This window comes from Neltuma alba, unplaced genomic scaffold (genome assembly GCF_004799145.2).
Source record: "Neltuma alba isolate B1F8T4 unplaced genomic scaffold, ASM479914v2 tig00011824_pilon, whole genome shotgun sequence".
NCBI classification, from domain to species: Eukaryota; Viridiplantae; Streptophyta; class Magnoliopsida; order Fabales; family Fabaceae; genus Neltuma; species Neltuma alba.
In genome coordinates this window covers 1,317-19,921 of record NW_021636437.1, presented here as the reverse complement: position 1 = coordinate 19,921, position 18,605 = coordinate 1,317, and the positions used below count along the sequence as shown (strand labels likewise).

Genomic DNA, 18,605 nt, shown 5'->3' with positions numbered 1-18,605 from the left:
AATTAATATCAGATTGGCCCCTCAGTCCTGCAGTGAGATTTCAGAAAGTTTTGGGGGCTTTTTGAGATTAATTCTCTTCTGCGGTCCTACAGTGAAATTCTCCCTTTAATTAATTTGATTAAATTAAAAAAATTAGATAAATTAATTAATTATAAAAAAAATAAAACATTTTTCTTAAAACAATATAATCATCTTTGTCAATACTCCCATTTTCTCTTCTATTTAATTATAGTTGAAAGAATACCATAGAGATAATTTAAAAAAAATTAATAAATATATGAAATAAATATTATATTTATAACCAAAACTCAGTAAAAAATTAGATTTTATATTAAGGTGCCAAGGAGTATATTTTATTTTAGATAAATTAGATTAATGTAGTTTTATCCTTTTTATTTTTTTGTGTAAATTGTCTTTTTCAAGTACATTTAACTGAGCAGACTAGGTCACGCTGGTCATTCGAGTCATCAGGCGGTCTAATCTGGCCCGGTATGTTTATTTGCGTACAACATTAACCCTATCCAACAAAACCCATCTTGGTCAATCCCCTTTGGAAACAAGAGTACGGAAAGAATATTTTGGTCTCTCCAGAGCTCAACAGGCAAAATCAATCCCACGCGTCTACATCCAGTAGAATACATAAAGGTATGGTATTTGGTCTGAAGCTCATGGAAGACGGAATGAGAAATCACCTTAGCTCCATGAACCACTTTCAGATGTCAAGTAGTTCGCATAAACCCGGATATTGTTGCGTTGGGAAAAGAAAAACAATCAAAATGGATACGGGAACGCAGGCGAGTTGATCATTGTAAAGGCTGCGAATTGGGCGTTCATAAGAAGCGGGCATTTGCAGCGTAGCAGATTAACGTATCAATCTTATCTTCCGACCCGCTTGGCTTCTATATCCTGAAGCCTGAGGGTAACTGCCCTCTTGTGGGCATCGAGACCTTCAACTTCAGCCATCGTTGCTACATATGGCCCAAGTTTTCTCAGACCATCCTCAGTAAGAGACTGTATGGTTATGTACTTCAGGAAAGAGTCCAATGAAACCCCACTATACATCCTTGCATAACCATAGGTAGGAAGAACATGGTTTGTCCCACTCGCATAATCACCCACACTCTCTGGCGTCCACGGCCCCAAAAACACAGAACCTGCAGAAGCAATTCACAAGCATTGAAATTTAGGATTCTTTAATTATGACAGTTGGTGAGAATAAAGATGCCAAGGAATCTAAAGCTCAAGAAATTGGCATCAAATTCATATTCATTAATGACTTACCAGCATTCTCAATTAAACTCTCCCACTTCTCCGCATCCCTCACATTGACAATTAGATGCTCAGGAGCGTATAAGTTTGAGAAATTGATTGCCTGCAAGTTCCAGAAAACAACTCACACTTTTGATACTTCAATATGGATATTGAAGAACTGATACTCGAGAAAACAGAGAAAATTAGGAATGAAGTGAAAATTGTTGAACTCATATAGTATGCTTAAATTTACAATAATCTTTACTATTATGCACAACCTTACTATTATACACAATCTTATTAGCTCTGCATAAGGACAGAGGAACCTAGCAGAGTGTGTTATTCCTTACGTAGAAACAATTCTCTCTATATATGCCTTTTGTCTTTGATCATAAAACAACCAAATATACTAATATACACAGAAAATGCACATAAAAGGCATCACTAGAGCTTGAGCATAAAGAGAACAACTTTAACTACAGGACTAACCTCGAGCATATCATGTGCATGCACGATAAAACTGTGGCTCAGGGCTTTAGAGGCAAACTCTCCTCTTGGAAGACTACTGCACTGCTTGCTGAGTTCTTCCTCTATAGCTTGTACGTCCACACCATCTCCAGCAATCACAAGAACCACCTGACTATCAGGACCATGCTCAGCCTGAAATTGTAAGCTAGTCATAATGATGTCAGAAATCTACGTTAGAGAAAATGTGCCTGCTGCTAGTCACTTGAATAGGTTTGGAAAGAATGAATGATTTCATAATTTTGAGACTCATACATGTTCACATGTATTGAGAGGAAAACATAGTGAAACAAATTCTAGATTGAACACGTTAGAGCCTAAATAGATGTCTACATTAAACATGTCATATATTCTATATCATGTATTTATAGATTTTATAAACCGTTCTTACAGGGAAAAATATAACAAGAGATAAATACAAGGATAAATAGATGTCTACATTAAACATGTCATATATTCTATATCATGTATTTATAGATTTTATAAACCGTTCTTATAGGGAAAAATATAACAAGAGATAAATACAAGGAAAAAGGCAGAAGAAAACAGAGATACAAAAATAAAGAATACACAAAACTTCTGAATTTCTCTGCAAACCTGGGAAAGCAAATCAGCTGCTACATGAGGGGGCAGTGCATGCTTGTCTGCAATGACCAAAACTTCAGATGGACCGGCTGGCATGTCAATTGAAACCATGGCTTCACTGTTCTGCAGGTTTTAAAGATTAAGGGGAAAACGCTCTAAGATTTGAAGTATATGAAACAATGATGGAAAAAAAAAACCACAGTTAATTGTAAATGGGTATACTTGAAGTATCATTTTTGCAGCTGTGACATACTGATTTCCAGGGCCAAAAATCTTCTCAACCTGCAAAAGTGACACCACAAATTCACAATTGACAAAATGACAAATTATGAAATACTGAAAAAAGAGCAAATTCTTCTGTAATATCTTACTAGGTAATTGTATAAGAAGGAAAAGGCAGTTGAGAAATATGTTGCAATTAACCATGAATTATAAACCCAATAAACTCTTCAAATTAATAATGACAGTGGCGAGGGAGATTTTGAGAGCTATAAAAATCTTATGAGATGACTTTGCAATCATGAAGATGAATTGATTATAGTATGAGATACGGAAAAAAGAAATGGTAAACTAATTAAATACATATCAGACAACACACTGAATATGAAGAGAGGGAAAGCTCAAACTAATCAATACTAATAACACAATAATAATTTGAATGTAGACCATGACAGAAGAGATGAGTTATTATTGAGAACCTTTGGACAAGATGCCGTACCCCAAGCCATTGCCGATATGGCCTGCAACGGAGAAGAATGTCATGTAAATTATAATTCATGCTTAAGATGATACCTATACATAAAATATGAATGTAAGGGCAGAATCTCAAATTACAAAGCTAGAAAATGGGTTATGTCATCATGCTTTAAAACCTGAGCTCCTCCTGCTTTAAGAATGTGAGTCACCCCAGCCTTCTTTGCACAATACAGAACCTCCTGCAGGAAATCATCGGTCAGTACAGAGAAGTGAGAGCAAGACTAGAGAAACCTCATAGTTATCTTACAATCCAATATGAAAAAATACCTTGCATATAGTGCCATCCTGAGCTGGAGGAGTTGCAAGAACAATAGTTTTACATCCAGCAATCTGTGCAGGCTGGATACAGTGTTTAGGTGTCAACTTAATATGGTGATAAATGTTGATAATCATTAGATGAAAAACAATAACAAAAGCTCATGAAATATGTATTCAACTTACTATTGAAAGCATCAGAGCTGTTGAAGGTAACACTGCAGTTCCCCCTGGAATGTAAAGACCCACAGAATTAATGCATCTAGCAACTCGCTTGCATTTGACTCCCTGACAATTATTAAAAACAAATGAATCACAGATGAGGCATTGGATAGCACTGAAATTTGAGGAACCAAGAGTGTCACAGACATGAAGGCTTGAAATGAAATGGCAAGACAGACACATTAGAAACCCACGAGTTTAGAACAAACTTGGTGAGGACACAGAAGCAAATGACCGCATCTGGAAAACAATCTTCTAAGCATGGTATCCTTCCAGCATCTAACATTTCTAAGATAATACTGCAATCATTTACTTCTTACTATTGCAGTTTGCTATACCAATACTATAAAACTCTTAACTTTTTCACTCTAGGGTGAACATGAATATGTATTACAGCTCACACTTGTGACTTTTGTCCACTCAACTTAGCCAAGAACAAGAATGAATTTTGAGTCTTTAACATACTTTCATGTTCTCTACACTTTTATCAGCTGACTTTTGAGCATCATGAAACGCATATATATTGCTGTAAGCAATGTCAAAAGCATCCCTGACGGGTTCATCAAGCTGCAGAAAAACAACAAATCAACAAGCGTTCAAAATATAGTTTCAACCAAATGGAAACGAATTTTTATGAATAAGGTCTGCAAGTTCAATATACCACTGGATCAGGAAGCTCAGAGACAGTTTCAACTATCTTATCTAGTTCTGCTTTGTCAAATTTTGATGTATACCTATGAAACAAGAGCAGATAAAATGTTTAAAGTATAGCTAAAGAGATATGAAAAGATACAGGAGGTAACTAAATAGGATTAGTCACTAATTTGAAAGTAATTAACAAATTTAAACAAACTTCACTGAGAGTAAGTTATTAAGAAGCACTAACTCTTTAACTGCTGCATCACCTCGTTTATGAACATCATCAACAATAGGCTTTACCTATAATACACGGCTTCTATGTTAATTAAGCACAGTTCAATGAAAGTGATATATAACAAAATATTATTAACATACAGTAGATAAGTTTATCAGGTAAATTAAAAACAATAACTAATACTTACCACACTGAAAATGGAAGAAAAGTCTATGCGAGGGCGACCCTTAAGGCTCTCAATCTCAGCCTGAGTAAGTTCTGACAATTTATATGACTTCATTGAGCACTTTATCTGATTAAAGGAAGACACTGTAGCAAGAAATGCAATGTTATGGCATGAAGCACAAAGCCTCAGGATGTGACATTTCATCTGGCAAGGTAGTTTAACACCTTATTTTCCAAAAACAAAACGACAAGCAAGCAAAGACTATAAGTTAGATATGGTGCATATCTTTCTATCTGTGTCAGTGGTATAGTCCATATGCCATAATTTGTGCTACTTAAGATACTGAACACAAATGCTAAAATAAAATTTTAATTTGATTATTAGTATTGAAAGCCTCAACATCCAGAGACGGCACATGCATAGATCCATATCCTTACAGTTCCAAAAGTTCCGCAGGGATGGGGTGATGTTAAATCAATGTCGTTCTGGACCTTCTGGAAATGCCAGTAACTTGATAAGCTCAATTTGGGGAGGCTTGATCAAATGATCTGGTTAAAATATAAAAGCTGACTCTCCATCATCATTTTCAATCAGACTGATAAGAAGTACTCAATATGGATTTTTTTTTTTTTTTAAATTATCAAAGAAAGAAGAAGATTGGAACTTAAGGAAGAAAACATTTCAACTGGACCAAATGTCACAAAGACGACATATAAAATCAGGTAAATAATTTTAGGTAGCCAAGAAGGAGACAACTAAAGGAATTTTACTTGAATATGGACACAGGATGGAGACTATAATCTAGTAAAAGTCAATAGCATCAAAGCCCAATAGTCGAAAGGCTAATGGGGTCTCCAATTTCCATTTTTCAATAAAGATCAGAGTCCAATAGAAATCTAGGACAAAGTGGAACAGTTTATGATTTTGTAGCATTAACTAACTTGTTTGGCCGGCTGATGGTTTGTTTCATATCCTTAAACGCAAGTAATCCTGCTCCCACAGCTTTCCGCCCACATGAGAAACGACTCCGCTTCTCAACCATTATTATGTAAAACAATCCGCCGAATTAATGGCGCAAATCAACAATTGTATTTTTGTGTAAACAAGAGAGTTGCGAAACCATCTCTTCTCGGTGTTATTATAGATATCAACTGAATTAATGGAGCTGATGATTTGTTTCATATCTTAAAACGCAAGTAATCCTGCTCCACAGCTTTCCGGCCACATGAGAAACAACTCCGCTTCTCTGCCATTAATATGTAAAACAATCCGCTGAATTAATGACGCAAATCAACAATTGTATTTTTGTGTAAACAACGGAGTTGCGAAACCATCTCTTCTCGGTGTTATTAAGATATCAACTGAAATGGTTTTGGGCGTCGACATGTAACTGAGCAGCACCAACTCCTCACACAAGAAACATAAACTCATAAATCCTGCAGGCTGATAATCCAGCTAGCATCCATGAAGCACATTATAAAACTACAAGAACTGTCTAGAAATGGTACAAACAGTTAATGCAACGCAAATTTATCACACATAAACGCAGTGCGTCGAAAGGGATATATTAAAACGGTATGTTTTTATCCATAAAGAAAAGAACAAACTCATCTCAGAATCAATTAATCCAAGACAAAAACTTTGTCTGACTAATTCGGTTAATGTTGACGAAAGCAAAAGGCGCAAGTTTAGTCTGTTGGCGCAGTGTGCAGCCACGAGAGCAGGTCGAAGGTAAATAGTGGGGTGCTCACGGGACGAGACGGGACACCGTGTCCCGTTCCGGAAAGACACACGGGACGAATATTGTCGTCCCGCGTCCCGTCCCGTCCCGAAGATGCCCCAGTGCCGAATGGGACGGGGATGGGACCGGGACAAATCGGGACGTCCCGACAAAAAAACAGAGCCCAGATGAACAGCATTTTGGGAAGTAGAAGACCAAAAGAAGAAGAAAAACAACATTGAGGAAAGTAGAAGAGTGATAGAAGAAGCAAAAATAAATCTTAGACCTTAGTTTCCAACACAAAAGAGTTTGATTCTATTATATTTCAATCATTTACACTAAATATTAAAAAAAAATTCGCAAAATATGGAGCACATAAAATCAAGATTGGCTCACGATTGTCACCCTTCAAATCCTACATCCTTAATACTCATCCACCCCTTTCTCCTTCAATATTTCAATCCCACCATTCTTTATCTACCCACTTCGCCCTCTGAAAATTCCTTCATAAGAAATCGCGAGTGGGTTCCTCTGAGCAATGATTCGATGGCTTCTCTTTCAATTTTAAGAGCTCATATGTGCAGACCAGATGGGTTTTTGAATAGAGAACAGAGGGAGAGCAAAACACACCTGGTCGACAATGGCGGCGATGGAAGAGAGAATGTGAGAGCCTGAGAGGGGATGAGCGAGCGTCGCGAGCGTGAGGAAGATGAGTGACGGCGCTGGCAAAGGTAAGAAGTGAAGGCATCGGAGATACTAGACGTTCAATTGAGAGCGGGATTACAAGGCTTCCCTCCGCTGACACTATCATCCGCTGATTTGAAACGACTGTGTTGTAATTTGGATGAGTGAGGAAAGGAATGAGGCGCACACCCAAGGAAAGAGTGAAAAGCAAGGGAGCAAATTAGTTTAGAAAAGGTGATAATTATTTATTATATATACTGATTTAATAAATTTTTTAACCTATTTAAATTAGTTAATTAATTTTTATATTAATAACTAAAAATAACAGTATGTATAATAAGGATGGGATGGAACGCAATGAGCACTCCCAACGCAAATACTTTGCTGGAGGCCCAAGCCCACATTTTTGTGCTTCACCTGGGTATTTATTTATGAGTAATTTTTCTTTTTTCTTTTTAATAAAAATCAATATCAAGTAGGAGCCTTTTACCCATTTGTTTGAATAGCCATTGTAAAAATACTTTTCTTAATTCCAGAAAATATTATAATATTATTTCTAAATATACCTGGTTAATAATTTTTTTTCTTAACCCTTATTAAATGATCATTTGTACATTTATTTTGGGATACAATAAAAAGATAAGCAATTTTTCGGCCTTTGTGAACTCGGCAACTGAGTATTGCGTTAATGGACTGAATAAGAAAAGATGATAATTTGACCATGTCAAATAAGTTTTTTCAATAAATAACTAGATTTTTATCCAAAATGAATCAGTGGACCTTACCTTGAAACTCTAGAGACCAAGATTTAGCATCAAAATAATCAACAAAACTATACTACCTTCGCTATTTAATATAAGACTTTATTTGACTTTTATTTTGATCCTAAATATAAGACTCCAATCCACTTTGTCTTTCATATTTATATATTTTTTTTCAATGTAGTCTTTTTAACATAGTAGTTCTAGTAGCTAATACACTTGATTAGTAAGGATATTTTAGGAAAGATAACACCTATTTATTACAAATAACTAACTTAATTTCTTTTCTTAATCTCTTCAAATTAGTCAACTAACTCTTATAATTAGAACCCGGTATTAAAGAAGTAAACTAATGAAATTGATTGGATGCGCAGGGCGACCGAAGCACTGCTGATTTATGAAGTGTATGAAAATTTGCATCGAGCTATTGTATGCAAACAAGTTACCAGTATCCATATTATTTTCATATGCAGGTTCGTTTCTCCATTCTCCTCAGCAGGGAGAGCTCATTAAAAAGAGGAAATCCATTCATCTGAAGCTTACACAACCCCTTCCCATGAAAACCCAAAACCCCATTTTCAGCCACCCAACTCTACAAATCCTAGAAAGATGCCATACTCTTGCCACTTTAAAGCAAGTTCATGCCCATATGCTCACAATTGGTCTCGCCCTCCACACATACGCTCTCAGTCGTCTTCTCATTCAATCCTCCAAGCTTTCCTTAACCTATGCTCTTCACATCTTCAGAAACATCCCAAATCCAACAATCTTCCTCTTTAACACTCTCATTTCTTCCCTCACCAATTATCATAGTGAACATGCCCACATAGCCTTCTCACTTTATAATCAAATACTCCTCCGTAATAAAACCCCTAAGACCCAATAGTTTCACTTTTCCATCCCTCTTCAAGGCCTGTGCCTCTGACGGATGGCTCCATTATGGCCATCCCCTCCATACCCATGTCTTCAAGTTCCTTGAGCCCCCATCTGATCACTTTGTCCAAGCCTCTCTGGTCAATTTCTATGCTAAATGTGGCAAATTAAGCCAGTGTAGGTATCTGTTCAATCAAATCAGTGAACCTGACCTGGCCATGTGGAATACTTTATTAGCTGCTTACACACGTAGTGCTAGTTTTGAAGATGCTGATATGTATTTAGAGGTGCTGCATGGGTTCAGTGAGATGCAGGAGTCTCAAATACGGCCTAATGAAGTTACACTTGTGGCTTTAATTGGAGCTTGTTCTAATTTAGGTGCTCTTAGTCAAGGTGTGTGGGCACATGCTTATGTCTTAAGGAACAATATTGTGGTCAACCGATTTGTGGGTACTGCATTAGTTGACTTGTATTCCAAATGTGGATTCGTGAACCTTGCCTATCAGGTGTTTGATAAATTGCCTGAAAGGGACACATTTTGTTATAATGCTATGATTGGTGGGTTTGCGGCTCATGGTCAAGGGCATCAGGCACTTGAACTTTATGAAAAGATGAAGCCCGAGGGTTTAGCTCCTGACAGTGCAACCATTGTAGTTACTTTGTTTGCTTGTTCTCATGTTGGATTGGTGGAGGAAGGCTGTAAAATATTTGAGTCCATGAAGAAGGCTCACGGTATCGAGCCAAAGCTTGAGCATTACGGCTGCCTAGTTGATCTTCTTGGTCGAGCAGGACGTCTAAAAGAGGCAGAGAATATGGTGCGGAAAATGCCCGTAAAGCCAAATGCAATAATGTGGAGGGCTTTACTTGGGGCAGCAAGACTTCATGGAAATATAGAGATAGGTGAAGTTGCACTCAAACACTTGATGCAATTAGAACCAGAAACTAGTGGAAACTATGTGCTTCTGTCCAATATGTATGCTAATTTCAATAGGTGGGATGACGTGAAGAGAGTGAGAACTCTAATGAAACATCAAGGGGTTAACAAAATTCCTGGATTTAGCTTAGTTGAGATTGGCGGGGCCATGCACAAGTTTCTCACATGTGATAAAACTCATCCATTTTCTAAGGAGATATATTTGAAGATTGAGGAGATAAACAGAAGGCTACAAGAATATGGTCACAAACCAAGAACATCTCAAGTTTTGTTCGACATGGAAGAAGAAGACAAGGAAGATGCTCTTTCTTACCATAGTGAAAGGCTAGCGATAGCATTTGCTCTTTTAGCAACATCAGATTCAAGTTCTCCTATAAGAATATTGAAAACCTTCGGGTTTGTGAGGACTGTCATGCTAGCACTAAGCTGATATCGACTATTTATCAGACGACTATTATAGTTAGAGATCGAACTCGCTTTCATCATTTTCAGGATGGAACTTGTTCTTGCAAGGATTACTGGTGATATCTAACAGTTATACCTGTGCAGTGCAGTTTTGTTTGAACAAATTAATATGACATGGCTCGGCCTACCATTGTTATTTAGGGACTATATTCATAGATCAATTGTTAGATAACACATCAAAGTCACACATTTGATGCCTAAATAAGAAAATATATAAGCGTAAAGTGATTGCTACCAATTTTTGTAAAACCAGAAAGTGATTTCTACCAATTGGCTTAAACTATTTTGGTGTAATAAATAAATCACACTTAAATACAAACGTTCAATTAAATACGATTTTGGGACTTTATGTATGTTGCAATTTTAGATTGAACTTAATCATATGATCAATTAATGTTTTCCTTTTAAACAAATATTTTTGGAATTATGTTTACGATTTTCTCTTGCCAAGACTTCTAAGTTTCTGTAGGCTAGGTATAACTAGGTCACCTTTCATAACCAGAAAATTTAAGTTTCTGTAGATTTTACGAGTTATATATAACTAGGTTATCTTTTATAATTAGAAAATTTAAGGCGAATCTAATTTTCAGGAAGGTTTTTAGGTGCAAAGAATTCACCGACAAAAAATGATTGAGGAAAAAACTTTTGGTTTTACCAAAAATACATATTAAATATAAAGATAAACTAAATAAACATTTAATATGCTGCAAATCAACACAATTATTAATATAGGATGAGGAAAAAATATTCTTTACAAATATCACATAAATATTTATTATTTGTAAACTACAAATATTACTTAGAATATGCCTCGCAATGCTAAAGTATGCGGCCTAAATTTTCTGGATTCAGATTTGATTCTAAATTGGGAAAATGCCTAGGAACTTGGATAGATCCAGGCAAAAGAAAGACTCAAATCTCCTCTCGAGTGTTAAACGCAGTGAGATATAAAATTGCCCATTGGCAGACAAAACTTCTATCCCAGACCTCTAGACTTGCGCTCATCAAGTTGGCGCTGGCAGCTATAAATATACATGTTTTTTCTGGCATCAAGCTACCAAAACACATCTGTGAACAAATTGACCCTTGTTGCATCAATTTCTTTTGGAGATCAATAAATATCAAGAATAAGGCGCATCTTCTTAGAAAAGGGGAAATTCTTAAACCAGTGGAGCAAGGAGGCCTAGGATTGAGACCCGCGGCAGTCATGAATAGGGCCCTTCTTGCTAGGAAAGTTTGGAGAGTTTTAACATCTGAAGAGCCTTCACTATTAGAATCTTCCTTGAAAATCAAATATATTGATGTCACTAATTTGATTAAGACAGCTTACAATGCATCATGGATATGGAAGAGTATTTCTGAGAATGCAGGACTTATAATATCCAAACTGAAGTGGAGAGTTGGAAATGGCCTTTCCATTCCTATGAACCATCAGTTGTGGTGGCCAATGCAACAAGATCTAGCTGTCACATCAAATATTCGATATGTAGCTGATCTTTTAGTGCATGGCAATTCTTTTTAGGTTACGTTTGGTAGGAAGTATTGAAAATAAGAGATTATGATTAGGATTGTGATTGAGAAAATCTATTAAAAGAGTATTTAATATAAGAAATTGTTTGTTATATGGGATTAGCCAAACCCATGTATGTGGGATTGGAGAATATCATGAGGGGAAGTGGTATTCTCCAATCCTACCTCTATGAGTTTGCCTAATTCTATATAATAAGCAATTACTCATATTCAATATTATTTTAATGATTTTTTTCAATTACAATTTCAATCTCAATCTTAGTTTAATGTTTCGTACCAAATTGGACTTTAGAGTAATGTTGAGTGGAACTCATCCTAGTTTATCAACTTTCTCCCAGTTCCTCAACTTCAGCCATTCTGTCAACTCCTCTCTCATTCATAGATATTTCGAATAAACTGGCATGGCAAAAAAATTCTATGGGGATCTGTAAGGTAAAAGATGAAGCATCTTTTTTAATTAATACTGATAATACGGTTCTAGATGATTTCTAGAAATTCATTTGGAAAGAAGATAATTCTATGGCAAGGGAAGAAGATATCTTTGATAGCTACTATCAAAGAGATACAAGGCATACACACTCTCTTTCAATTAGCATTTTCTCCTCAGGCTAATGTTGATAGCTGCCAATCTCATGTACAATCTGTCTTGAGTTATACTTCCCAAACAATGAAGGTTGGGCTATCATTCTCTATAAATTCAAGACCCAGAATCACTCATTGTCATGGAATTATATGCTCTAACATATCATCATTATAAGAACTTTTATGGAGAATCAAAAATTACAACGGTCAGATTTTTTTTTATTATGTTTCAGAGCTTCCCTTCTTTGAATTCAAAATTCTCAAATGTTTGTGCATTAGAAACTGTAGTCATTAACTATGAGTTGCGTGCAAAAATGTTTCATTAAAATTTCACCCAAGCCTCCTCACTCTGCTAATCTAGTCTGGAAGGATATCTTTTTCTTTTTATCTCATGTTAAAAGCTATAAATCTAGAGTAGTTTACCTTCCTTTATTTTTAAAATTTTCTTACAAAACTTGCAGGCTGTTATCGTTTGGAACTTTGTAACCCTTTTAATTTTAATATCATTTCGTCCTTTTACCCAAAAAAACAAAAAGAAAAAACATAGAAAGTGTTCAATTTTTTAATGTCAGTCATTGTGTCATTTTCCAGCATTAGGAACAGTGTTCTGTCAAGTACTCAAGTTAAATATTTTGCACCAACAAAATTATTAAATTATATGATTAGCTATGCCCAATCCCCATAGATCAGGATACACATAACATCCCTCTTCTTTTAGAAGAATCATTTGAAACCAAATAATATAAAAATAATCCAGAATCCAAATCCTCCCCGTCATCGTTATTCTCGTTTGCTCCACTTTTTTTACTCAGTTCACAGCAGTTGAGTAAACTGTACAAGTTTCAGCGTAAAGTCCAAAAATATTTCATTTGTTGATTCTATTCCATTCCCACATAACATTGAATCGGTGATCTAAATCAGCATCCTTCAGTTCATCATCTACTTCAGCCATAGTTTCTTTTCTAATAAATACAGCAATCTGTGAGGCAAAGCCTGGTTCAACACCAGCTGTCCCACCAACCCCACTGAACTCCACATTGTAATTATGCCGTGCAGCTAAATCAGATGCCCAGCGACTGAATTGCTCTCTAGTCCACTCAAATTTGTGGTCATGATTGCGAAATCTACATGACGGTAACGAGGATTTTTCATCCAACTCCTCTTCCTGTTCCTGGCTTGCTGGATTAGACCGCTGAAGCACTACATTGTATTCATAATTTGGCGTTGAAATGATGAGAATCCTTGGACGAAAAGAACTTAATACAACATCACCAAATAGACATGCTTGGTCTTCTTCCATATGCTCAATGACCTACAATTTCACCAATGATTTGTATAAATTTCAGGCCAATCACAATTTCCACAGGGGGAAAAAATCATACGTCTAAAACAAGCAGATCAACAAGCAGTACTTACATAATACATGGTTTAATTTAAATTTAAATGGCAACAAGGATACTCCGAGTTGGTAATAAGATATTACAGAACATGCCTAGTGGTAAACTTGAATTTTGTCTCCCACACCGGATAAAGAAAGATCAGATCCCACTATTGACAATCAATCAAATCTCTACCAGTCTAGAGTTACTAGAATACAAATGCAAGCAAGTAGATGCAGAAAGAAGTAAACTCGGAAGCTGTCACGATTTGCATATTTCCTTATTGCAATTTTCCTCAGTCCAGAGTCGAAACCTTTAGCAGATTGCTTCCTATTGATCCCCACTTATTGAAACAGGTTGAATATTGACAAATTATCTAACAAAGATAATAAAGAGCATAACTAGCATATTTGGTCTCAGTCTTCAAGGTATAATGCTGGGGTCCTGGGTTCAAGTGCTAGTATAAGAAGCAGGAGATAATAAAGAATATATCCTAGGATCAATAACAGTTAAACCAACAGACATAGATGAGACGAGTGACAGAGCATAAATAGAAGAGAAGAATTTATGTTATAAAGGGTATCTTTAAATTTGGATGTACAAGTCAATCCAGTAAAAAGTAAAACGGGGAAGGGAGCACCTCTAAGCAAGTGCCAATATCAAATCCATGCAACCTGGAATCAAAACTTGTAATTGAACCTTCATAAAGAATAACAGATTTGATCCCAGCATATGGCACATCATCAACATCTGAGTTTGTAACTAATTTTGAATTAAGAACCTGCAGGATTCATAGCTATCATAAGAACCTAAGAGCTTAACTTCCCAAAAGGGAAAGGGATAGTGGGTACAATAAAATCATATCAAATCAAATTCTGCATGGTTGAATAACGTTACAACTTTCACTAAATTATAGCATGAGATATATCACAAGGTGTTATTATTTTACTGTACCAAAAGAAGATGATAACTCCATGATATGACAACGTACTTAATACCTTAGCAGCCCGAGCAAGACCTTTTGGTGAAATATCAACACCAACAATTTTTTCCAGGGAAGTAGGATAATTTAACAATGCTTCCAGCAAACTTCCAGCTCCACATCCAAAATCAACCTATCACCCAGGAGAATATTAAACTCAAGTTTTAGATAAACCATAAAGATGAGAAGATAAGAAATTTATGTCTACCAGAGTTGCAGCACACGATTCTATAATGTGATGCACTGCAAACTCCACCCTTTGCTTTGAAAGTGGAGGGCTAAAAAGAGCTTGTTCCATCCTTTCCTCCATGGGTTCTGTTAACTTGGTCAAAGCTATTGCATATTCCATGAAGCAGGGTTCTGGTTAAAAAAAAAAAAAAAGGAGTATAAAATAACTGACAAAAAGCAACTTCAATCCAATCATTTTTTAGGAGCAAGTCCTGTCCACTTTGCAAGTTCAACATCTTAAAAGCATTTAGTTTTAGGTCAATTGAACCATATCATGATTTAGAAAACCGTCAAGATATTAATAACAGGAGAAATTGACTTACTAGAAGACAACAAAGAAAGAGTTCTGGCTGAATCAGCCGCTGAAGCTAGAATCAATTCGGAAGGAGGTAACTCTGTGGTAAAACAAGCAGACTGGCCAACACACAACTGCATCACAACCCCCTCAACATCTGTTGTCACAGCACCAACCCCTATCTCAAACTCAAATTCTTCACAAGCTTCAATAAGTTCTTTCAGATTATCACCCTTTACAACCAAAGAAATAGAATACCTTATACATGGTATAGATCCATTGCATGGACAAACACCAGAATCTGACCCTTCAATCTTTAAAGAGCGCATTCCATATGCAGGTCCAGTACACAATGGACGCATGCATCCAAGCATATTAAGCTGAGTATTTCGTACCGATTGACATACAGCAAACTCTTTACAATGGTTTTTTGAATGAATCTGAATATTGAAGCTGTCTGCAGTATGATATAAATCTCAAAAGGAGCGCTACTGTTCTTAAAATACTCATTTAGCCATGATAGAATCTTCAAACAAGCATTCTGTAAGGCATCATTCTGTTTCTTAAACTTGCCCTCCGGGGAACAAACAATAATTAAATCCTCAGACTTAGAAAATAATTTAACATCACATTTAAATGTGCATCCTGACACTTCTGATTGCTTTGCACCTGCTGTTGACAAGGCTCCTCTGACATGTTCAATCTCTTCTGTAGCTGAGCACGCATCCTTCAAGAAGATCCTGATGATTCAGATGATCCTTTCAAAGGACAGCTTATGGGGGAGAAGACAGGTTCAAGTAGACGGTGCTGACGACAGAACATATAAAGGATATCTCTGGGAAGGGAACCCCTCCAGTTTGCTTTTGTTGTAAATGATGAGGGCAACTCAGCGGCAAATATTGCTTCTCTGGACAATTTATAGATCCCACTTGGTGTCTTACTTATAAGCATCCTGTGATAGCAATGTAGTAATGATTAAACGTTGAAGTTAGTTAATCATGCACAATTATTCAGTGAATAAGGATTGAGATGTGCAAAATTCACATGACAAAATGGGTTAAAATATACGTTAAGTTAAAGACAGAAGAAGACACAAACTCTTAAGGATAATCATGAAAGATATCAGCTTTCATCACTAGTAACTAGTTAGGTTTCAATAAATATGGCTTAAAATATTATGTGAGAGCCAAGGATTGGTTTTAATTAATATCTTTAACAAAGAGAATTTCAATCCTGCAAAATCACAGGGCAAGAAGTTTTGCTTCATACATACGTCAGAAATAGCTAGACGGCACCATCAGCATTTTAAGCATATAAAATAAGCCATTCGAACCCACATAGATATGCCTAAGTACGAGCACATAACTTAGGAGTTGAGGAGAATCTTTTCCCCCACTTCAATGAAATAACTAACAAGAGTCTGTTCCAGTTTTTCTGAAAACATTTGAGTTGACCATCACATTAAAACAAATGTGCAGGACATATTGACACGTTCAATTTGTTCTGATCTCTCAAGCTAACAAGATGCATCTGAAGGTCAAGATACCTGTAATATGACTGAACTGTTATGTCTTCATAAGAAAGATCTTTAGATTTCCATGTATATCCAATGGATGCCAATATTGCATCACCAAATATACATTGTCCAGACAAGTAACTAGCCCTAGCCTTGCATTTAGAGATCCCTCAAAATGTAGAGTTTCCTTCACATTCAGCAAATCAGAAGATTGATCTAGACAAAATGATCTCGATGCAGCAAAAAATAATCTTGTTTCAGAAGATGCTTTACCCACATTTCTGCCAGAAACAACAAGTTAGACAATAACCAACTAAAATGATGATGATGAGAGGGACCCGAGTTTTACCCTACCTTGAAATCAGAACATAAGATGCATCTTCTAAATCAAGTTCTTTTGCAATGATATCTAGGTAGTAGTCTTTTGCAGAAATCCAAATAGTCACTGTTTCGATAGGTTTCTCCGTTGAACTAGGATTTTAGCAGCTGCAACTTGAATGCACTCTAGCATGCCAGCTTGAATACTTAATGACTCACTAATATCCTGGGGATAGGGACTCTGCTTTTTAAGCCAGAGATGCTGTTCAGAAGTAGAAAGAAATCCAGATAACTTTGTAGCGGCCCTCATTATGTACAAATTAACCAACAATGGATTTGACTCCACCGCAGGATTAATATATTTACACAAGTTAAAGAGCTTTGTGTCATAGACAGCAATGACAGAAACAGGAATTGACCCACAGAGATCACCTTTTCTCCACAAAGTTGCTCCAAGGTGACCACAGAGTGGATGAAGTGATGTAAGAAACTGCAGTGTTGAAAGGCAACAAAGAATGGGCTTAGACTGAAGCACAATTCAGCAAAAGATATAACTGCAACAACATAAAATCAATCAAATCCATTCAATTCCCTATTCATTAATTTATCATCATTGTGGCCAACGAATATAAGCATTCCTATCTTTGATTATTGACAGTAGACATGACTTTTTACACAAATCAGATGAAAGACCAATCAGAATGCCTGCCTTTTCTGAAAATAAGTATGCGATTCGAGCAACTAAACTTTCCCATGCTTCTTGTGGAGTGAGATCACTGGCCGTAGGATGGATGCCAAGCTGCATCAGAGTATCAAACAGCCAAATTATTATCATGGCAACATATTTATAGCCAAGGTTGCCAGGCCAATTCTTGGATGAAAGTAAAAAATTATAAAAGCTTAAGAGAAAACTATTAGTAATATCAAGCAAACTTACCAAATAAATGGTATCAGAATAAAATCATAACAAGGCAAAATCAGACAATCAACCACAGATTTTCTCTCAAAACGAAAAATAGTCAGCTTCAAATCCTCATGGCTAATGCAACTCAGCCTTAAGACCTCTATCCCAGAAGCATCAAAAGAAATATAAAATAGAACTATCCAAGCCCAAGCTCCTTACAAGAAATCAGTTTGGGGTAAAGAATTAATATACAGGTTTTACCTCTCCTTCCTTGATCATAAAGCGAATGTTTAAAGAGACATATAATTTTAAGAGAAAGCTGGATGAGGCCATATCTAGCAGTAAAGTTATAGTCCTAGGAGAAAACGCAAGTGAATTACAAATTATGGTAAATGTATACAAATCTACTTTTAATAGAAAGGACAATTAACTAAGTCAAACCTTTTCTAAAGCCATCTCCGCAGCCGATTGCTCTGCGTCCTTCTTTTTTCTAAAGGTCCCTGACACAACAGAAAGTTCTGGAAGCTGCAACAAACATCGATACAGGCAAGGACCCTTTTGTTGAATTAATCCAGGACACTCAGTGTGAATAGGCTCCTTACTTCCTCTACTGTGAAGCAGGCCTTGCTGCCAAATTTTTGGTGTATTATAGCCTTAGGTGTAAGGGTTGTTTTTCTTTAATTCAACAGCAGGATGCCCTTTTGTTTCCATTGTAAAGATCTGAGCATAATCTACTCTTGGAAAACAATGATCAAATGCCCATCCATCCTACATTATTAAAATTTGAAACTGTCAGGTTA

At 36.2% G+C, this 18,605-nt stretch overlaps 1 protein-coding gene and 2 pseudogenes across 1 annotated transcript; 1 reads left to right on the top strand and 2 right to left on the bottom strand.

Annotated features, from left to right (window-relative positions):
* Positions 1-474: 474 nt before the first annotated feature.
* On the bottom strand, positions 475-7,172 carry LOC114718269 (histidinol dehydrogenase, chloroplastic). Its single transcript, XM_028903547.1, has 14 exons — positions 6,985-7,172; positions 4,656-4,777; positions 4,481-4,533; positions 4,256-4,328; positions 4,060-4,161; positions 3,559-3,660; positions 3,385-3,456; positions 3,234-3,296; positions 3,060-3,101; positions 2,584-2,643; positions 2,374-2,484; positions 1,741-1,911; positions 1,282-1,372; positions 475-1,154 (listed from the first exon to the last, which is right to left on the bottom strand). Exons 1-14 carry the CDS (start codon positions 7,163-7,165, stop codon positions 877-879), a joined length of 1,521 nt encoding a protein of 506 aa, XP_028759380.1. The 5' UTR covers positions 7,166-7,172; the 3' UTR covers positions 475-876.
* Positions 7,173-7,395: 223 nt separating this feature from the next.
* Positions 7,396-10,207, top strand: LOC114718291 (pentatricopeptide repeat-containing protein At5g43790-like; annotated as a pseudogene).
* A 2,824-nt stretch (positions 10,208-13,031) lies between these two features.
* LOC114718267 (small RNA 2'-O-methyltransferase-like) lies at positions 13,032-18,398 on the bottom strand (annotated as a pseudogene).
* Positions 18,399-18,605: the final 207 nt, after the last annotated feature.

Bases quoted from the DNA above. Each gene is read 5' to 3' on its own strand.
- LOC114718269 (XM_028903547.1), bottom strand. From the start codon at position 7,165: ATGATAGTGTCAGCGGAGGGAAGCCTTGTAATCCCGCTCTCAATTGAA. The intron at 3,661-4,059 runs GTATGTTAAAGA...AATAATTGTCAG, and splicing joins AAAGTGTAGAGAACATGAAA to GGAGTCAAATGCAAGCGAGT. The intron at 1,912-2,373 runs GTTTGCAGAGAA...TTACAATTTCAG, and splicing joins CAGCTGATTTGCTTTCCCAG to GCTGAGCATGGTCCTGATAG.